General features: G+C 50.4%; 1 protein-coding gene and 1 non-coding gene across 2 annotated transcripts in view; both read left to right on the top strand.

The window, feature by feature from the left end:
* Positions 1 to 816: 816 nt before the first annotated feature.
* Positions 817 to 22396, top strand: part of VSIG8 (V-set and immunoglobulin domain containing 8) — a 25226-nt gene continuing 3646 nt past the window's right edge. Inside the window, exons 1-7 of the mRNA XM_023214200.2 lie at positions 817 to 865; positions 4424 to 4602; positions 5041 to 5242; positions 5366 to 5587; positions 6678 to 6797; positions 7239 to 7437; positions 8290 to 8673. Of these exons, the coding sequence (XP_023069968.2) occupies positions 817 to 865; positions 4424 to 4602; positions 5041 to 5242; positions 5366 to 5587; positions 6678 to 6797; positions 7239 to 7437; positions 8290 to 8563 (1245 nt within the window). The 3' untranslated portion in view covers positions 8564 to 8673. The remainder of the gene's footprint in view (positions 866 to 4423; positions 4603 to 5040; positions 5243 to 5365; positions 5588 to 6677; positions 6798 to 7238; positions 7438 to 8289; positions 8674 to 22396) is intronic.
* On the top strand, positions 11315 to 11381 carry LOC111544047. The gene has a single exon (XR_002732026.1). It is a non-coding gene; the product is annotated as a small nucleolar RNA SNORD64 (small nucleolar RNA).

Here is a 22396-nt window from a genome sequence, read left to right as displayed (position 1 = left end):
TCCCCGGTCCTCTTGGCACTGTTCTCTCCAACACTCCCTCACTAGCTCATCAGTCACCTTACTCCTACCACACACCCTGGATCCCCCATAGCACCCCTGCTCCCAGGGGTCCCCTACACTTGGGGATGGCCTTGATTCAGGTATGGGTGCGGAGGACATTTCCAGAGGGGACAGCTAGGAGGAGATGCTGTTCCTGCACATACCCCTTCTCTCATCTTTCAGCTCAGGAGGCCTGACTCCATTTGAAAGGCCTGAAGCCTCGGGGGAAGGTAGGCTGGACATTTCTGGGGAACCCTATGCCCTGGGATCAGGATTAACTCTTCAGAGCCTGGCCACTCTTCCTCCCAAGCCTGGCTTCTCCTTCCTCTTCCCCACTTCCCCCAGGCAAGGAGGCAGCAAATGAGTGGTGAGGGGAGCCCTTGGAAGCTGTAAATGAGGTGACTGTTGTCCCCCTAAGGATGTGGCCAGGAGGAAGTGAAGTTTAACAGGTGCCTAATTACAAGTCCCGCTGGCTATCCTGTGCCACTCTTAGGACAGGGAAGAGCTTGGGTGAAGACTCAGTAATGCCCAGCTAGGCCACCCTGTCACCCCGCTAATTAGGGCTCCTGGGACTCCTCCCCAAGGCGGGGACCAGGCCCCCTCCCTCCCATAGAAATAACTCCGGCTGCTCCCCAGCTGGGCACTCATTGCACCTTCCTGCCACCCCGGGCCGTGTCTAGGCCCTCAGTTCCCCCCCCCCCACCCACCCCCTCACACCCACCACCAAGACCCCACGGGATATCCAGCCCAGGAGGAGGAAACACCGAGTCTAGAAACATGGGAGTTGGAGGAGCATTCCACCTTCTACTCGTGTGCCTGAGCCCAGGTACGGGGCTGGGCAGGGGGCAGGGATAGCCAGCATGAAGCCAAGTGGACAGGAAAGGGGCAGTGAGAGCTCACAGCAGAGCCTGGGGCTGCCTGAGATGCCTGGCAGGGTGCTGTCCACCCTTGCCCTGCTGCAGCCGGCTGTGGGTATTGCCAGGGGACCTCTCCCCAGGAGACCCTGTGCCTGAGGTTCAGGGTGGGTGTCTGCGGTGTGGAGGTCTTTGAGTGGATCTTTATGTGTCCCCTGTTGGGCTCACACATGTGTGCAGGTGCCCTGCAAGCTCATGCTGTGAATAGGAGGAGAGGCATTGATTGCCCTGCAGGAGCTGGAGGTGGGGTAGGAGAGAGGTGAGCACGGGCATTGGGTGAGGGCTCAGGAGGAGCTTGGGAAGGATCAATTTTCATCAGACTGTGTGCTATTCCCAGCGCTACTCCTTCTCTCCCAAGGCCAGGGCCAAGGGGCAGGGGAGTCACTTGCCTTGAAAGGGCAAGAGACTAAGGCTGGTGTAAGTCTGAGTGGTTGCTTCCATCATGGCCAGTGAGAGCTCGGGCCTGAGACCACAGCCCTGGGCACCCTGTGCTATGGGAGGGCAGTGCCCCACTCCAGGATGAGGCCTGATGATGGCGGGGATGGCAACTCCAGAGACTTCTCACCCCACCAGGACAGGTCCACAGGGCAGGGCTCAAGTTTGGACATTGTAGCTTCCTGCTCAGGTTGGGGCAAGTTCCACCAAGGGACATTCTATGCTGACATGGTTGGAAACGGCTGAGTCCCTCCTGCGGTCTGGATTTGGGATGAAGGGGCATGAAGGAGGAATGTGGGAAGGCAGGGCGACATTTTCAGCCTCTGTGTGAGCGTGAATGTGTATGTGAGTGTGTGGGTGTGTGTGCCTGTGTGGGAATGATGACATTTCTGGCAGGATAGCTGCAGCCCCTCTCTGTCTGGTGAGAGCAGGGCTGGCAAAGTCCACTTGGAGGCTCCAGCTGTGCTGTGGGGACCTGGACTTCCCCCTGTATGGTGTGTCAGTGGGTATGTGAGGACAACTCAATGCTGGCTGCATTAACACATCAATACCCTCAGCTGGAGCTGCCTTTTCTCCCCTCCCTTACCTCCAGAGGGAGGGTCAGGAGTTCTGGAAGCACCTTGAAGATTCAGAAAGAATTTACAAGCTGAGAGTAGGCACCACTATTAAGATGACACCCCATAAAGCATGGCCAGCTTTTGTAGGGGCAAAGAATCACCACTGTCCTCTTCCTTGGAGAGCCCATTGTGATTCCTCCATTCCTGTCTCTCCACAAGTCTCCCATCCAGCTCTCTCTTCCACTTTGCCTTTCTTCCCTCTCTCCAGGCTCTCCTCTCTCATTCCCTATAGTACTTCCTTAGTGCTACAGCAAAAGGAATCAAGGTGAGACATTAGGAACAACCTCCCAAGGACAGGGAGGGGTGAGAAAAGGCTGGAACCCTTGGGAGGAGGTTGAGAAGACTTCTAAGGAGATAGAAAAGCCGGGTGAGGCTCCCTGGCCTGGGACAATTGAAGAAGCTCTCAGCCTGGTGCAGGGTGGAGGTGCTTTTCTTGCAGCCTGTCGCTCCCTCTCAAGCCCCTCTCCCAGAATGCTTACCCTCCTGCCTGGCAGGCTCCTATGGCATGGAGAGAGTCTTCCCTGCGTGGGTGCTTCCAGCAGTGCTTCTCCAGGGTGGAGCCTCTGCTCTCAGCCGAGCTCTGGTTCATCCCTGGCTTGCCTTGAGCCGCCTCAGGATCTGGCAGATGGCAGCAGGATCCTTATCTCAGGAATGAGCTGTTGTTCTCTTGGCCTGGAGCTGGTAGAGGCATCACCAGGTTCCGTTACAGCCCCAGCAGTCAGCCTGCCTGCTCTGGGTCACCTTGGAGTTTAGCTGGGTTAGGACAGAGCTGATGACCCAGCCAGTGTTCCTAGCGGGGAAGTTCAGGGATCCCTGAGGTGTTGAATGTGTCGAGAGGGCCCTTGCTGGCCTCTCTGGAGCCCGGCTAAGCCTTCCTGGCAGGGCTTCCATGGATATGTCTGGTCTTGAATGAACACACACAGGGACTATATGAACACACGGTGGGTGTGTCTTTTGAATTAATATGTTCCGCGTTTGTGTGCAGATTGTGTCTGTGTCTGTATGAATCTAATAGTGTCTGTGTGTGTAGGAAGATGGGGTCACATAGGTATGTATCTGCATTTTGAAGGCTTGTAACGGTGGGCCACGTATCAATTTGTTTGCCTGTGACGGTGTAATTGTGTGTGTGTACGTGTGAGATCTCTACATGTAAATGTGGTCCTGAGCCACAGAATGACAGAACAGAATGACTGCTGAGATCTGGGGCTGTGACTTCAGAAGACATATTGACTCAAAAAAGAATGCAGACAGAGAATGTATAAGGCCTGGTGAGGGGCCTGCAGAGGCAGGGTTGCTGGAGACTGGGAGGTGGAGTGCAGAGTGTCCAGGGTGGGGTTCTGGCTACGCCCACCCCCCTCCCCGGTCTTATCCCTCTCTAGGTCCAACCGGTTGGGGATAGGCCTGCCTGGGGCTTCAGGGCAGGGAGGGACAAGAGCTCAGTCCCGAGCTCCTGGGTCCTGGGATCCCAGCTCCTCACCCAGGATTGCCTGCCACTGACTCAGTGGCAGGAGGGGCCTCACTGGGAGCCAGCTTGTGGGGGTGGCTGCATGTGAGCCACACAATCACATAAGAGGAAACACACACAGTCCACAATGCTGTGTAGTCAAGAAAGACTCACAATGTCCTACAGATAGCTGTGGCCATAGTCCCAGCACACCATCACTCACTATCACATATGAACACAGTCAGGCTCCTGGTCATAGCTGTCCACTGTCATGCGCAAGCACACACTGTCACTTTTAAGCACTTACATAGCCTCACATGGTCACACATCACTGTACAAAACCACACAGAGGCATACAGCCACAGACACACACTGTCATACACAGATACACATAGACGCACTTAGTCTTTGGCTTCTCAGGCTGGAGAGGAGTCCCAGACGCCATTGTAACCACCCTGCTGCCTCTGGACTGGAGGAGTTCACTCAGCCCAGACAGAGCCCAGATAGGTGACCTTTAATCAGCCAGGCTCCTCCATCAGAGCGTTTAACAACTCTGTGTGTACTACACGCCTTCACACACACACAAACACATCCACACTATCATATAAATATATAACCAGACACGCTACATGGTCATGTACATGAATATCCTCACAGTATACATAAGCAGTCACAAAGACTCATAAGCATACAATGTACATATGTGTACATATTCATACATGCATGTAATCATATATACATACAAGCATACATAACAGCTACATATGTAACAGCTATATGTACAGCTGTTATATGCCTACGACAATTCGTGCACACACACATACACACCCACTAAGAGCAGCCCTCCTTTTTATGAAAGCACCCCTGACCTCTGGGTGCAGCGAACAGAGAATATGAAGGGAAGGGCTGACACTGACTCCCCCTGAAGCCCTGGTTCTGCTCCTACCACCCCATCTTCTCTGCCCTCCCCCTAGCACTGCTGTCTGCTGTGCGGATCAACGGGGATGGACAGGAGGTCCTGTACCTGGCAGAAGGTGATAATGTGAGGCTGGGCTGTCCCTACGTCCTGGACCCTGAGGACTATGGTCCCAATGGGCTGGACATCGAGTGGATGCAGGTCAACTCAGACCCCGCCCACCACCGAGAGAACGTGGTGAGTGCTGGGCACAGGGATCTCCTTCCTCTGTGCTTCATGATGTCTACCTGTTGGACAGCCAACATCCCAAGGGGAGAAGACTGACTTTGAACCTCCCCCAAGGCCTCTCAGGGAATGAGGCAATGGGGATGAGAGCTCTGCAATTGTGAATTAAGCTAGCCAGTCAGTCTATCTCCTCCCATCCCATTCTAAAGGGAAGATAAGGTGTAGTCTCTGCCTTCAAAAAGTTCCCAGTCTGACCATATATTTTTCCAAGTGCTTGATCTCACCTGATCTCACCAGTTCTGTAAGAGGTCAGTGGCTCAGGCATCCTTGTTCTCATTTTTTCAGCTGAGAAAACAGAGAGAAGTTCAGTGAATTGCCCAAAGCAGCCAACCCACATGGCCCTCCTTGGCCCTGCCTGATTCACCACGTGTTTTCCTCTTCTCTTCACAGTTCCTTAGTTATCAGGACAAGAGGATCAACCATGGCAACCTTCCCCATCTGCAGCAGAGGGTCCGCTTTGCAGCCTCAGACCCAAGCCAGTACGATGCCTCCATCAACCTCATGAACCTGCAGGTATCTGATACAGCCACCTATGAGTGCCGGGTGAAGAAGACCACCATGGCCACCCGGAAGGTCATTGTTACTGTCCAAGGTATGGCCAGACTCCTCTGAGCTCCTCTTTCCCTGGCTTCAGAGCCAAGGGCAGCTTGGCCCCCTTGAGCCTGGCTCTGTCTCTTGGCTGGGCCCTGGCTTACAATTGTCTGCCTCCTTGCAGCACGACCTGCAGTGCCCATGTGCTGGACTGAGGGCCACATGACACATGGCAATGATGTGGTGCTGAAGTGCTATGCCAATGGGGGTTCCCAGCCCCTCTCTTACAAGTGGGCCAAGATCAGTGGGCACCATTACCCCTATCGAGCTGGGTCTTACACCTCCCAGCACAGCTACCACTCTGAGTTGTCCTACCAGGAGTCCTTCCACAGCTCCATAAACCAAGGTGAGAGGGCACTGGGCGAGGGTAGTGTGGGGATGAATGGAAGATGGGGGACTCTGGGATCTGTTGGGGTTTCCTTGGGTTATCAGTGCCATCAAATCCCCTGTGGGCGACCCTCCCTCTGGGCCTATCCCAGCAGCTGTGATTTTTTTTTTTTTTTTGAGATGGAGTTTCGCTCTTGTTGCCCAAACTGGAGTGCAATGGCGTGATCTTGGCTCACTCGAACCTCTGCCTCCCAGGTTCAAGTGATTCTTCTGCCTCAGCCTCCTGAGTAGCTGGGATTATAGGCACGTGCCACCATAACCAGCTAATTTTTTGTATTTTTACTAGAAATGGGGTTTCACCATTTTAGCCAGGCTGGTCTCAAACTCCTGACCTCAGGTGATCTGCCCACCTCAGCCTCCCAAAGTGCTAGGATTACAGGTGTGAGCCACTGTGCCTGGCCCAGCAGCTGCTATTGAGAGGAGATGATAAGGCAAATGTGGAGAGTCAGTCAGAAGTACTATGGTGAATTTGGAGGGAGCATGGTCTCAGACAGAGCTGGGCTTGAATCCTGGCTGGGACACTGACTGGCTCCAAGTCTAAGGCAAGTGGCTTACCCTCCCTGTGCTTTAATTTCTTCATATATGGAAAGGGAATACTAATATATACCTTTCATGGGCATGAAAGGATTAAATGGGGGAGGTGGGTAAAGCTCCCAGTACATAGAGAAGCTGACAATATTCAGTCAAACAAAGAATAATAGAGCTAGGAGGAACCTTAGAGTTCCTCTTCCCCTGGCTTCCCCTGTCCTCACTGTACAAAGGAGGAGACCAAGGCTCACAGAGAGGATATATTTCCCTAAGGTCAGAGTGAATTAATGGTGTCTCTGTCTTGCTGCTGGGAGAGAGGTCCTTTCTTGCATCTCTTTCACAGCAAGGGGAAGGTGACTCACCTGGAGAGTGGACTGTGTGTCTGTGTGTGTGTGTGTGTGGGCGTACACACACGCATAAGCCTTCCCTTCTTCCGAAGTGGGTGTCCCATCCCCTACCCCACAAGGACTGAGGTTGGGGTGTGAGCTCTGAGACCAGGTCTTTCTCCACTTCACTTTCAGGCCTGAACAACGGGGACCTGGTGTTGAAGGATATCTCCAGAGCAGATGATGGGCTATATCAGTGCACAGTGGCCAACAACGTGGGCTACAGTGTTTGTGTGGTGGAGGTAAAGGTCTCAGGTAGGTGCAGCTGTCTTGAGGGCTGGGTGGTTGGGAGGGTTGAACTGGAGGAGGCTGGACTCTGGTTTGGAGCCTCAGCTGCTTCTGCCTTTCCACTGCCATCCATTTGCCAATGGGGGCTCCCAGCCCCTCTCCTACAAGTGGGCCAAGGTCAGTGGGTACAATTACCCCTACTGAGCTGGGTCTTACCTCTCCCAGCACAGCTTTCACTCTGAGCTCTAGAGCCCAGAGCGGCTGGAAGCCCTGGGAGAAGCATGCTGACACAAGGGGTTAACTTGTATCTCCCCATATCTTCCCCACTGGGTGTCCCAGGGCTAAAAGTCCCCCTGGGTCCCTCTCCCTCTTTCCCACTAACCCCTACCCTGGCACCTCCTGGTGCTGGTCCCTCAGGCACCTGCCAGGCTGTGAGAAAGCCTGACCTGCCTCCACTTCTCTCCACAGACTCCCGGCGTATAGGCGTGATCATCGGCGCCATCCTGGGCTCTCTGCTCGCGCTGGGCTGCCTGGCCGTAGGCATTTGGGGGCTCGTCTGCTGTTGCTGCGGGGGCTCCGGGGCTGGCGGCGCCCGCGGTGCCTTCGGCTACGGCAACGGCGGCGGGGTCGGCCGAGGGGCCTGCGGCGACTTGGCTAGTGAGATCAGGTAAAACCTGATGCATGCTGCATGCTGCTGTGCCGCAGGGAACCGGCGCCCTGCCCACCTCACTCCTGCCTGCCACCGGCCGGCTGGGCCCCCCACCCCAACCCTGCCCGCCATCGCCACGGAGTGCTGGGACTGCGGCATGTCGACCTGCCACCCAACGCATGGCTTTTCCCTCCCCTTCCCACCCCAGTCTTCACCTCTGCTCCCTGCCTTCCATTTCCCTCCTGTCTACGCACCTGTCTGTCTTGTCTAGACTGTAAGCTCCTGGAGGGCAGGGCCTATGTTTTCTCACGTTTCCCCTGTACTGCGCCGGTGAGAACTCTGACATGATTATTTAAGATGAACTAATAATAAGAATAGTGCTAATAACTTATATTAGAAGCAAACTAGAAATAAAAATAGAACAAGTCTAGTAGTGCTAATGATTGCAATGCCTCCGGGATGGAAGGAAAGACGGAGAAGACTGAGGGGCAGGATGTGAGAAAGAGATTGCTCTTGCAAGGTCAGGGTTAGCTAAGGAAAGATGAAGCGGTCGGCCTGCGAAACATCAGAAAGGGATTGGCGGGGCCTGGAGGGGACTGCCTGCGGTGCTGTCCAGATACGCGTGGACAAGCCCTGTCTGGAGGATGGGGATGTTGGCCCCGGGACCGCTGCAGGGTCGCCGACCCAGGAAGGGGCACAAAAGAGAGTAGGTCGAGGCCGAGGGAGAGAGGAAGGCAGGTGAAGAGAGGCGAGGGCAGGTGGAGGGAGGCGCGGGAGAGAGGTTGCCAAGAGCCCCCGGCTCTGCCCAGGCCGTGCCCACGCCGTGCCGCGGAGCAGCCCGCTCACCCGCCCGCCTGTTGTTTTCCACAGAGAGGACGCCGTGGCGCCCGGGTGCAAGGCCAGCGGGCGCGGCAGCCGCGTCACCCACCTCCTGGGGTACCCGACGCAGAACGTCAGCCGCTCCCTGCGCCGCAAGTACGCGCCTCCGCCCTGCGGTGGCCCCGAGAACGTGGCCTTGGCGCCCTGCACCGCCGCCGCCGCCTGCGAAGCGGGGCCCTCCCCGGTCTACGTCAAGGTCAAGAGCGCGGAGCCGGCCGACTGCGCCGAGGGGCCGGTGCAGTGCAAGAACGGCCTCCTGGTGTGAGCGCGCGCGCCGGGCCGGGCTGCGCCCCTGCCGGGAGGAGGGCGCGGGGCTCTCTGTCCGCAGCTGGGGACACGTCGGGGCCCCAGGCTGCCAGGCGGCTGGGGGTGAAGGTATTTCCCTAAGGAAATGCGTAGGGAGGCAGAGCCTCCTCCCCAAAAGTGGGAGGGGGCGGACGAGGGCGGAGGAAGGCGATCCCGAGCCCTCTCCGCACCCCCGGTACCGAAGGTTCGGGGGAGAGGGAGGGAGGAGGCTGAGTGTCCTAGGGCGGCTGAGGCCGGAGGCCGGGTGTCCCCAGCCTAAGCAGAGGGCCCCGGGGGCCGGGTGGGTGGGGGTCTGTCTGGACGAATTGTTCTGTGTGTGAGGTCTGAGCTCTGAGGCAGCAGTCTTAGTACAATAAAGAAACATTGAGACGGGAGTCCGAAGTGGCTGTCCGCGTTCCACGGAGGTTGGGCACGGGGTGGCTAGCCCTGCCCAGGGCCCGGGAGGGTTGCTTCTGTCTCTCCACCTCGACCCCGCCCCTCTCCTCCCTCCTGCTTAGATACCTGGCAGTCAGAGCTGGAAGGGGCCATCCAATGCCACTCCTTTCAACAACAGACAAAGTGCAGGTAAAAGGAAAACAAAGACAAAAAGAATTAGCTCAGAATCTCTATGACCGTAAAATAAACTATTTGAGGAACTGGCAAGGTGCAATACACTTGCCATTTCTAAATATTCAAAGTTTACACACGTCAAGATTTTCTATTGAGAATAATGTGCTCTGAAGGTCTAGCGAGTCTTTGTATGTTGTTGAAAGCTAAAAGGAAGCTAGTCCTTGGATCACAGAAGGCACAGGCACCCGGTGAAACAGAAACAAGGACAAGTGAAAATAAGACTACTACCTGTTATATTAAAAAAACTAAGTGCCACAGTTCTAGGGTGCTGGGTGAAGTGCAGGAAGGAGGGGGAATAATATTTATATAGCGAATATTATGGAACTCGGAGAGTATGGTAAGTCCCTTCACCTAGATGCTGCTGGTGTTTTAGAACAAATATTTGTGTGTGTGTGTGTGTGTGTGTGTTTTCACTTGTCTACAGTTGGTCAACTTGTGCAGAGCCCATCCACAGGAAATGTTTGAGAAATACCAAATGCATGAATGTGGCAGCATTACTTTATGCTAGCAAAAAAAAGTTTTTAGATATTTTACAGTTACTACCTTAGAATAGAATATTCTGTGGTTAGAATCTAGGCCTTTCTGAGATCCAGCTCCACACTCTTACACCCTGAAGTAGTCAGCCACTCCTAAATAGGGATTAATTGAGCTATTCAGTATTTACCAGCACTTGTTTTGTTAAACACCTTGTCGTGATATTTACAATGTATTTTGGGGGATGTTTTAGTCATTTTTGGTCCAAAAGTGGAAATCAATAAGCACTGTTTTTGTTAATAGGCATGAGATGTCCTCTCTTGTTTAGCGAGATGGGGAGTGCTTAATTGAAGAGTAATGTTTGAGATAAAGTTCCAAGGATATATTTGCTAAGCAAACAGTAAGTAAAGTGGGCAGTGTTATAGATGTTCCTTTGTTGATAAAGGTACCAGGTGGTCACACAGCAATGAGGGGGATGCAGACAAGTAGACAAGCTCTACTAATCCTTCTTTGTTTGACATCATCTCTGTTGGGCATTGGAATCTACTTTCCTAATGTAGTTCCCACTTGCCTATGATTTAAGAATTTCTAATATGGGATAGAAATGATTAATAGGAGAAGCTTAGCAGGATTAATTTCCTGTGCTGAGAAAGATTAAACTTAAGAAAACAGTTAGGTCCATCTTAAATGCCCAAGATTTAAGAAGGAACCTCATAGTTCAACTTGTGTTTGATGAATGTGAATGATTTTGTATTTGATGAGCTCATGAGGACAACATAGTGATGCAGGGGAGTAGGTGTTTGTATATCTGAATTGTCTGGGCTATTTGTTTCTCATTTTATATGTAATTTATTTGTATAACTATTTATAGAGTTCATTTTAGTTAGATTATTTGTGCTTTGGTAGCAAAAATATATTTGAAAGGGTAAGTTCTCGAAGTCAGCAGTTTCATGTCTGCTATGAGACATGTATCAGGAAAAGTAGTGTGGGTTCTATTATTTTCATGCCAAAACTTGGATGGTGTTACCTTACCACTTTGGTCCCTTGTTTCAGGGATGTTAGAACTTAGCTTAGATCTCCCTCAGAATCCTTTTGGACTTTGGGCTTCATTTGTTTGGCCTGCCTTGATTTTATGTAGTCATCCTTCTTGATTCTTTCATACTATTTGTTTACACTTCACTCTGGAATATTTTGGCGGTTGTTTTCAATGTACTCTAGGTCTTTAAATTGGTTTGTAATGAATTATTGAGGAGAACAGCAAGTTGTTGACATTATTAGTCAACATTAGAACATTAGAATATTTCCATTTCAATTTGTTGGGCAATTTGCTCGTGAAAATATAAGATGTTATATTTAGTTCTACCAAAACCAGGATCTCAATATTATTCTTCTGGCAGGTTGCTGTGTGTGTGTGTGTGTGTGTGTCTGTCTGTCTGTCTTTGATTTTTTTCTTTCATATTTTCCCCTTAATTCGGTGTCAGTCAATACTGTCACTGTTTCACATCCATTGTCACATAAAACTAGTCATCTCATTCTCCCAGGCCCCCTGTCCTTGGGAAGGGATGTGCAGTCTGCAGGTATTAGTGATTTTACTTAGCTGCATGAGTTGCTGGGAAAGGCCTTGGCTGGATTTATAATGATCTGTGTTTACTGAGCATGATGAAGTAAAGTTCAATATGATTACTCTGAAGTCTGACCTAAAAAAAAATCCTGCTCCTTCACTATACAGATAGGGAAACTGAGACCCCTCAGGCTGGACTTTAAATCCCCAATTCTACTTTTCCATTTTATTCTAGAAGGTCAGATGAGAGGAAACAGGGCTGTGTCATGGATGACCTCTAAATGTTCCCTGACCATTCTTAGCATCCTTCTTTCTCTTCCCCTCATTGACCTATTCCTGACTTCTTTTATCTCTTTCAGATGTATGTCTTCTTTCTTAATAGCCAGGAAGGGTTTCAGAGTCATACTCTCTGGTATAGAAAGACCTTCAAGACCAGCTAACCCAGCTCCCCCTTTTGGTGGGAAGGGGATTGGCATTTATTGAGCACCTATTAAGTGTTAGGTGGTTTTCGATTTTTTGTCTTATTTATTCCTTACTTTAGTCCTATGAGGTTGTGTATTATCCCCATTATACAGATGAATAAACTGAGCCTCAGAGGGATTAGGTATCTTGACCAAGGCAACAAAGATAATAAAGATAATTCAGGATTTGATCTAGGCATGTTTGATTCCAGGACAGCAGGCTGTTTCTCTGGTATTTGAATTCCTTTTATAGCATTCCTGACAAAGGGTATTCAACCTCTTCTTGACAACCTCCAGTGGCAGCTCACTACGTTCCAAGGCAGGCCACTTGGCCTCTCACTGTCAATATTCAACAGAACATTTCTCTGGAACCCGGTTTTTGTCCCCATATAGTTTTTATCGCTTGATCCAAGTTCTACTCTTAGGGACCCCAGAGCATTGTATTTCTAAATCAGCTGCCTCTAGTGGACAAAGTGGTTGCGCTCCATACAGGATGGCTGCAACAGGAACGCAGCTGGACACTTGTCTGGTCTAGTTGGTGGGAGGTGTTCAGAAGAGCACAGTACTTCAAGGTTGCTTCGTTCTGCTTTCCTTTCCCCAGCTGCCTGCTTGTTGAGAGCCCAGTCTCTTTCTTCTCTCTTTGTCTCTTTTCTTTTGAGGAGAAGCTAGTCTTCCTCATTTTTCCTGCTCCTATTCTAGGGCCACAGGAGGTGTGGGGTGTGCATGGGCCTCAAAGTGTCTTTAGGAAGCCCCCAAACCCTTGTCAGTAACACATAACTAGGAAACCCTCAAGATGCCTTGGGTATTTGCAAAGGGGTGATGGCATTGCCAACTCTGCTTTTATAGAGCTTGCTGGGAGATATGAGAGACAGTAATGAGGCAAAAGGAACCACAGACAACTGTCCTGGGGATGGGAAGGTGGGGAGTTCTTGGAAATGGGAAGGAAAGGACGTTAAATAAGGAGAAGAGCAGGGAACTCCAGGAACCATTCATCCCTTCATTTATTTGGTCATATTTATGAGCACCTATAAGATGACTTGTCATAGATGAAGAGATCTTCAGCGGGGCACTGTGCCTGGCATACTTTTGCCCTAAGGCAGGGGATGATATAGGACCACGTGGGGAGGGTGCTCCCAGTCTGAGGAGCTTCCAGCTCAGCTTTCTGCAAGGTGCTGAGGGACAGAGGCAGCCAGCTGGCTGTGCAGGTTGTTGAATGATATCATCTTCCCCATTCCAGGAGCAAGGAAGCCATGATCAGACTTAGCCTCCATTTGCGGGGTAGGACCAGTGAGGCTCTGGCAAGAAAGGCTCACTAAAAAGCAGCAAGAGAGATTTTAGAGAGACTCTGAGAACAACTTGCTGTTAGGGTGAGTCAACAGGGAAGGTAGAGAGTTCCTAAATCCAATGCTGAGATCACAGTACTTACTTACAGTAACTGTACTTGTGACTGTAAGTCAGTCACTGTACTTACCACCCCAGGAGAATAAGGGAGGGAAGTTTCTGTTTCAGCAATTTTGCTTCAGGGACACCTTGGTGTTTTTTGTTCATTTCTCCTGCATGAAACCTTGTTCAGTGCTGGAAGAGAGCACTTGTGGTGACATATGTTCAACAGTGGCTTTGGGAGTAGGGTGTAGGGTGGGGTAGGGGCTGGGAAGCCCTGATTTATAGCCTTTGCTGATTTCCATGATGTCAATGCTTCCACTATGGCTGAATTTAAGCTACCAACACGATGTGACTGGCATGGAATTGGGAGGAATGTTTGGTAGCACATGACTGTATGGTATTTCCATGATACAGATACAATGGAGGAAGTAAATAACTTTAAGAGCTTAGGTAATAGTGTACTGTAGTAAAGTCATCAGGAAGTGATGAATTTTGAGTACTTATCAACTTTGTTTTAATATCATTTAGTTATAAATGTATGTAATTTACTTTTAAATAATGGCTGCATTTAACAATTGGCTTGGAAAAGTTAGGTGGACCGTGTCACCCCAGGCAAGCAGAAGGCTGGGTACACAAGTGTTGCCTCAAGAACGGAAATCTCAAGTACATCTTGATTTTTCTCTATTTTTCTAGAGAGATGCAAACAGCACAAAGTTATGCTACTTCTATTAAATACTACCTAAATTGTCCTCATCCTACTTCCTAGTTCCACCTTTTCCATCTCTCCCCCACCTTGCTGGAGCTGAATTCTGGTTCCTCAGGTCACTGAAAAATTGTTGAGAGAATTTATATCCCCTTGGTTCCGGGTTTCTCTTTCGGTAGCCATCAGAAACCTGCGTTGGCATCCAAAGAATTTGCATACATTTGTCTCCCAGGGCATCCAGCCATGGGAAATCTATTCAAGAAATGCCTGTGCATCCTCATTGTCTCAGTTCCTTCTCTGACTCTCTCCCCAGGCTCTAGGAAGTCATCCTCTAGTCATCTTCTCTTAAGCCCCTAATTCTCAAGACCATGAGTCATATGGAGTCCCAAGGAATTTTCTTCTGTGTGCTCCTCTTTGATTAACTATTACCACGTGTGCTGCTCAATTACATTTCACCTACTCTAGGCCCAGTCAAACTGTGGTGACTCTGGGGAGGGGTTAATAATAATAATAATTATTATTATTTTGCCTCACTGGAAACAAAAGGGTTTTGGGAATTACCCAATCATAATCCTTCCAGAGTTACAAAAACTACTTCCCTCCTATGGGTTTAGGTTGGGGCCTGCCTGGAGGCAGGGGACTGAATCTGTAGCCCTGTCCCCTAAGCTGCCCAGGGAGTCTCCTCATGGCTCGTTTCCCTGATTTGGTGGGAACCTGGGAAACCCCTGCTCTGGAGTTAACAGTTAACACTCTGGAGTTAACTCAATGTTCATTCAGCCCATCTGGGGTAACAATTTTATTTATTCCTGGTGTATGCAAACAAAACCGATTCCATTCAGTTCTTTGTAGTTAGGTTGGGAAGAATGTGCAGCAGCGGGGTGCATGGAGAATGCGGGAACTTGCAGACAAGGTGGGGATATTGGCTGCTTTGGGGAATCTGGAGGAGCTGGGTGTGATCACTGTGGCTGCTGGTGGGGAGTGGACAGGATGGCCTTCTGCCACCCCTCTGTGGCCATTGCCCTCCCCAGTCTTCTTAGATGCATTTTAGCAGGATGGGCAGGATGGGACACTGAGCACCAAGGAGGAGACTGAAGCCTTGACAAAGGCAGGACATTGAGCAGAGGAGGATGAGGTGAAGCTGCTGATCACATTGTCACAGAGGCTGAGTTTGAGGTGATAGCAGACTCCTGTGTAGGTCTCTTGAGGAATTAAAGAAGGGAAGAGGAAGAAAACTTGTACTAAATATTAGTGAGTTAGCCTTGTTCTCATCTGCAAAGAAAAAAACCCTCAGTTTTGGAGCTAGACAGATGTGGGTTTATAGTTATTTAATAAAATTCCAAAGCCTCAGTTTCTTTGTCTGTAAAATGGAATAGTAATAGGGCTGTTTTGTGTGACAGGCATATTACAGAGCCTGGAACATACGGCTCAGCAAATGGTTGAACCTCAACCCTCCATATCCCTAGAATGTAAATTTCATCTCCCCCTAGAATGTAATTTCATCTCCTACAAGAGGACAGGCCTGGAGGTACGGATCTAACCACACAGAGGTCAAGGGCAGAGGCTGGGGGAGTGGGAGGTCCACAGGGAGGAGAACAGAGAACGAAGAATGAAGCCTTGGGATTGAACTTGGAGATGGCTCGCCATCTTGGGGAAGAGGCAAGGAGTCCAGGAAGCCACCAGTAGAGAAGGAGGAGAACCAGGACTTGCCTCTGAGTCCTGGAATCCACATGCAGGTGTGAATATTGACAGGAATCCTCATTAGTAATAATAATCCTAATGATAACAGGAAGCACCTGAAACACAAGCTCGGCAGGGTCACAGAGTCAGTCTGGGGATAAGCTGCCAGAATCCTCAGGGTGGCTCCCCGGGCCAGGGTGTACCCTCCCGTGCCCTTTCCCATCTGTCTGCTCTCAGTTCCTGGCACTCAGGTCCCCTGTGGTCTCCCTCTGGGCCCAGGGCTCACTGTGGTGCCCTCTGTAGCCCTGACTTTGACAACCCCTCCCAGGTGGAGGGTCCCTCCTGAAGGGTTGCCACACAGCTTTCCCAGAGCTGAGGAGGGACCTTCCTGGCACATGGGAGTTGGGGGACACATAGATTTTCTTCACCGTTTTTGGGAGAATTCATTCAGCCTTGGAAGTGAACTCCTTCAGCCCAATCTAGACCCCACTTCTGGCTTGCCTCTGGCCTGGGAAGCCTCCTCCTGTCAGTCCCCTCAGATGCCCCTGGTCTACGCCCCTCTTCTGCCTGGATGCCATCTGCAGCCTCATGACTCTTCCTGCAGTCACTCACCTGAACTGGCTCCTGTGTCTCCCCAAACGCTGGGGTTGTGGCTCCAAGTCCCTGCCTCAGCCCCGTCCCCACCTCACCTCAGCCCTTTGCCAAGGCTGGTCCGTGAAACTCCCGTACTTCTCTCTCCCTGTCCTCTTTCTTCAGAAAGGCAGACTGGCCTTACCCTGTCCTCTTATCCCAGTCTCTTGCCTGCTCCCATACAGTGTTTGTTATCCTTACCCTGTCTTGGGAGTGTCCTGTTATCCTCCCATCTCCATCAGACTAGACTTCCCCTGAGAGCAGGGGCCATGTCTCTTCCCTTCTCAACATCTACTTTCTTGAGGGTTCAGAATGCCTCTCTGCGCTGATCTGTCCTATAATTAGTGTGGCGGAGGAAGTTTGTATTAGAGACTCCTCCCTCAGCTTAGGAGTCTAATGACAATAGTTAATGCCTGTGGTTGCCTCAAGGACATGATGTAGAAAATGCCGCATATATCCGCCCAGATCCTTCTCAGAGGTACATGTGAACATTGCCCTCCCCAAGCGTGTTCATCACCTGGTGAGCAGAGTCAGCAAGGGCCTGGGGAACAGCCTCACTGGTGGTCTGGGCCTCCCACGGGTAGGGCGTGGGCCATGCCAGGCTCAGCTCTGCAGGACAGGTCATGGTTTAACAGACTCTGTTGGAAGCTCTTTCCTGTCCCGCACGCAGGCTTCTCACTCACAGTTTACTAAGGACTTAAAGGTAGGCCATGTTTGTGATCACTGCCGTGAAAACATTGAGCAACAGATCCTTGGTCAGGAGCCTAACCTGCTATTACAAAGTTGTTCCTGTGGGGAAATCTGCTTCTGTCTTTTCAATAAACATTAGCCTTCCCGAGACTGCAGCACACAGTCTGAGAAAGTGAGGAATGAGGATGGGAATAATCTCCTCCCCAGCCCCCCACCACCTCTCTACCTATTCACCTAAAACCTGCATGCCAATAATACCAAAATTTATACACCCAGGCCAGCCCTCTCTCCTGCACTCCACACTCACATACCTGCTTAGATGTTTAACAGATGTCTCAAACGTAGCACGTCCCAGACACTGCCTCTACCCCACCTACCGTCTTCCCTCTCTCAGTTGATGGAGACTCTGTCCTTGTTTAATTCCTTTCTCTATTTCACCACTCCCCTGCCACATCCACTGGGTTGGGTCAGGAGGCTGAGCAATATATTGGGTTGAATCATATGAAAATTGTCATTTTTGTAAGTTTTAAAATAGTCAAATACAGGTAATTTCATACAATTCAATCTAATAAAGGAAATGTAAGATGACTTGAGGAAGAAAAGTCATCTCTTCTGCTGCTCTGACTCCACCTCCTATAAGGACAATGGGACATTCCTATATCCTAGTAGATGTTGGCAGAGCTCCTTCAACATGAACCTGGGCATGGAGGGACTACAAGACAAGAGGACCTCCCACAGCACTCTCAGTCTACACTGGTCGGGGGCCATGGTGTCCTGGTCAGCTTCTCTACCACCTGGACTGAATCCTGCCTGCCCAGCTCCAGAAAGTCCTGAAACATTCAGGAACCAAGGTTCAGAATGGTAGGGAGTGATGGAACTGCCTCAGTAGCCATGGAGAACTGTCCTTGACCTCCACCCCTCTGAATCCAACCCACCTCATGCTTTGTCCTGCAGCATTCACAGCCCCATATAGATTGTGGAGGTGGAGCCCCTGATGCTGTCTGAGGAGCCTTTCCAAGCAACAGGGGCAGTGACTTGGCCAGGCAGGCATGGTCAGACACAGAAGGGCAGTGCATCAGTCACTCCAAAGTTGCTGGCTTCATAGATACCATGATTGTATCTATCGGCTTTGCCTTTACTGCAAATCTAGAAGCAAACCCTTCTCTCCTGTTACCTCCCAGCTCACAGCCACCCTCATCTCTTGCCTGGGTTATAGCAGCAGCATCCTGACTGATTTCCCTGTTTCCTCCCTCCCACCTTCAGTTCATTCTCAGCAGAGAAGCCAGAGGGATAGTTAAATCATTCTTCTGCTCAAACCCCTGAAATGACTTCCCAAGATCAAATTCCTTACACTAGTGCTCCAGGCCATCCATGTCACTTCTCTGATCTAATCTATCATTCTTCTTCCTGGCTCTCTCCCCGGAGCATCACTGGCACCTCATTGTTTCTTGAACACCTTAGGGTCCTTGTTCTGGCTGTTCTTTTTGCCCAGAATGGCTCTCCTCCGGATTTACCAATGGCTTAATTCTCACCTCCTTCAAATCTTTGCTCAGTTTTCTCCCTCTCAGTAGGGCCTACCATGGCCACCTTGTTTAAGATTGCAGTACCCTCCTGCCTGCGCTCCTCATCACACTTACCCACCTCCTACTCTGCTTTTTTTCCTTTAATCTGTAGCACTTATCCTCCTCCAACATGCTATAACATTTATTTGTTACGATGATTGCTAATTGACTTGTCCCCACCTTTCTGTAAGTTCCACAAGGAGGGACACAAGGTAGGGATCTTTGTCTGTTTTATTCGCTAATGTACTTAAGCTCCTAAAAAGTGCCAGGCATATGGCATACGCTCAATAAATATTGTTTCCAAGAAAGAAAAGGGATGGAGGAGACAGACCAACTGCAGCAGGAAGAGCTAAGCCCCATCCCCAGGAGGTGAGACTTTAGTAAGGAGCGGCCTATCTCCTCCTGTGTGGCCAAGAGGTCCCTAAGAGGTGTAGAAGTTTGTCTGAACCCAGCCGACTGATTATACTGCCTGGAAGGGGAGATGCAGACATGGAATCTCTTGGCCTGAGAGTTTCGCCTTCCTCAGTGGAGGGGATATCTGCAGAATGCCCATTTTGTCCACCTGCATGTTCCCCAACCTTGAGTTAACCACCTCGTTACAAAGTGTGTTTTGGTGATGTGCTTACTGAGTGTCACCGGTAGGACTGGGTGTTAAACCTGATCTGTCTAGGAACATGGAGCCTTCCAAGTGAGATGATTAATCTCATTTAGAAAAATTAAAGAACAATGCACACAACTGTTGATTCAGGCTCATGCAAAGCTGGGAGAGTTGATGCTAAGAGACCACTTGAGGGAAAGGCTTCTGAGAGGAGGAGTGCCTGGGGCTGGGCCTGGAAGTGTTGGTTGGAGACCAAGATGGATAAAGAAGGATATTCTCAGTTGGGAGGCAGGGGGAAAAGCCTGGTTAAAGGGGCAGAGTGCGTGAGTATGTCAGGGGCAGGGGACAGACAAGAGCCTAGTCTGTCTGGAATCGGGGGTGCTGAATTGGGGCTGCCAATAGCTGAGTCATCTCCATCTTAAGGTCTCTGAGGTCTCAGGTTGGCTGAAAGGGAAGGAAGTCTTCCAGCTGCTGTGCTCCCCAGCAGGGGTGGGCTGAGGGACAATCATGGTATCTATGAAGCCAGCAACTTTGGAGTGACTGATGCACTGCCCTTCTGTGTCTGACCATGCCCGCCTGGCCAAGTCACTGCCCCTGTTGCTTGGAAAGGCTCCTCAGACAGCATCAGGGGCTCCACCTCCACAATCTATATGGGGCTGTGAATGCTGCAGGACAAGGCATGAGGTGGGTTGGATTCAGAAGGGTGGAGGTCAAGGACAGTTCTCCTTGGCTACTGAGGCAGTTCCATCACTCCCTACCATTCTGAACCTTGGTTCCTGAATGTTTCAGGACTTTCTGGAGCTGGGCAGGCAGGATTCAGTCCAGGTGGTAGAGAAGCTGACCAGGACACCATGGCCCCCGACCAGTGTGGACTGAGAGTGCTGTGGGAGGTCCTCTTGTCTTGTAGTCCCTCCATGCCCAGGTTCATGTTGAAGGAGCTCTGCCAACATCTACTAGGATATAGGAATGTTCCAGTTGTCCTTATAGGAGGTGGAGTCAGAGCAGCAGAAGAGATGACTTTTCTTCCTCAAGTCATCTTACATTTCCATTATTAGATCGAATCGTATGAAATTACCTGTATTTGACTATTTTAAAACTTACAAAAATGACAATTTTCATATGATTCAACCCAATATATTGCTCAGCCTCTAAGAATCTGTTTCTTTTAAAGCCCCTCTTCCCTGATAATTAAGGACCAATTAACTTCTGACTTCACCCTAAAACTAACCCTTTTTCTTTTTTTTTGAGACAGAGTTTCGCTCTTGTTGCCCAGGCTGGAGTGCAATGGCATGATCTTGGCTCAAGATCAACCTCCACCTCCTGGGTTCAAGTGATTCTCCTGCTTCAGCTTCCCAAGTAGCCACCATGCGCCACCATGCCTGGCTAATTTTGTATTTTTACTAGAGATGGGGTTTCTGCAGATTGGTCAGGCTGGTCTCAAACTCCTGACCTCAGGTTATACACCCGCCTCGGCCTCCCAAAGTGCTGGGATTACAGGCGCAAGCCACTGTGCCCAGCCAAAACTAACTCTGTATTTCCAGGTTTGGTAAATGGCACCTTCATCTGCCTGTTTACTCATGTCAGAGACCTCAGTGTCATCCTTGACCCCTCCCTCAACCAAGGACACTAAGTCTTGTCTATTCTATTCCAACTCCTAAATATGCACTGAAGTCACCCACTTCTCTCCCTTTCTCTCCCCACCTTCATTCCTAGGATTCCTGCAATAACTTCATTTTCCTGCCTTCACTCTCGGAACCTTCAATCCATTCTCCACGCAGCTGCCAGCATGATCTTTTAAAATGCGAGTCTTATTGTGTCATTTCCTGTTTTAAAGCTCTTCAGTGGCTGGCTTTTACATTTATAATTAACTTTTAAATTTCTCCATGTCCTATCAGACCCTACATAATCTGACCTCTGCCGTCCTCTCCTCCCAGAGTCCCTCCTGCTCATTGCCCTCTGTCCCTGGGGACTTTCCCACAGATGCTTACAAGGGCAGAGATCTTTCTAGAAGGGCTTTTGTGGATGCTCATTCCCAGCATGGCAGCTCCCCCACTCTTTGCTTTGCTGACTCCTCCTCTCCCCACTGGTCTCAGCTTGACTGTCCTTCCTCAGGGAGGCCCTTCCCTCTGTCCACCCACCAGCTATATTTTGCTCCCTTGTTATTCTGGCTCTTGGTTTTCAGCTATTTTTTTCTATAGAGATTAGCACAGTTTTAATTAAACATTTGTGTACATTTGTACAGTGTCTGTCTCTGCCTTACTAGTAGACAAGCTTCATGAATGCAGGGACTCGCCTGTGGTGCCCACAGCTCTATTCCTAGTGTGTCTGGCATGGAGTGTGTACCCACTAAAGACGTGCTGAGAGAATGAGTGCCATGGACCTGTGAATCAGTCCTCCAGGAAATCAGAGCCCGCTGTCCGGAGTGTGATTCTAGACCCACATTGCTGTGCTCATTTTGAGCTGCAGTGAGAGCTGGGGTTTTCCTCTTCGTCATGGGGCAGGTGTCAGGTTCAGGGGGTGGGAGGGAATTATGATGGAAAAAGTCCAGGGGGAGGGGTCCCCATATTGAGGCTCACCCATAACATTTGTAATTATAAGTTGAGTTAACACATTATTACGTAAAATATGTTCTACCCTCCTAGCTTGACAAACATACCTTCACAATGCCTTGGAAGGCTAGGTTTGGATTCAGAAATCTTGGACTCTTTGGGGTTTCATACCAGAACTCCCAGCATAGGAAGAACTGGCTCCCTTGCCCAGGCCTTAAATCAGATCCTTTCTCTTCTCACCTGCAGCTCCAGCCCACACTGCGAAAAGCCTTGTGCTCACAGCTGTGCACATCCCGAGCTTCCTCCACACCTTGTCCATAAACTGCCCCTCAGCTACCCTCAGACTCAGGGTGCACGTAGGCATTTTAGCCCATCTTCAGAATTCCCATCTGTATTTCTGAAATGTGATTTAAAAGGGGGAGAGGGAGCTATAGGTGAAAGCACCGTTGTCTCCTTGCCTGTGGAGGAGAGCCAGAGCTGCCCTTCTGCAGTACAGGCCAGGGCAGCAGCCTTCTTGCCTTGCTGTAGGGGTGATATTGTCTGTGCTCGTGGCTTCCTGGGGTAATTGGATAGGGAATGGACCGACAGGCATCCTGTTAGGCTTGTCCTTTCTAGACGCAGCCTACAGAAGAATAAACACTCCATTAGCAGCTGGCTGGAGCTGGCTGAGGCGCTGGCTGGTGACTCCGGCCTCTGGTGTAGGCTTCCCTCAGATGAGTGCACGAATGAGAGCTCTACCTTCTCCTGACTGTCCAGGCCTCAGAACAACAAGTAAGCCAAGAGCCTCAGGCCTTCCCCTGTACTTCTTGTCCTTCTCCTGGGAGTGACCAGGCCTGCGGTCAGTCCTTCTGCCCTCTGCCTCTCACGTCCTCATGCGGAGGCACCCCTACGTGTG

Source organism: Piliocolobus tephrosceles, chromosome 1 (assembly GCF_002776525.5).
Source record: "Piliocolobus tephrosceles isolate RC106 chromosome 1, ASM277652v3, whole genome shotgun sequence".
NCBI lineage: Eukaryota > Metazoa > Chordata > Mammalia > Primates > Cercopithecidae > Piliocolobus > Piliocolobus tephrosceles.
Note: the sequence above shows the minus strand (reverse complement) of the source record. Positions and strands in the feature narration are given on the sequence as shown.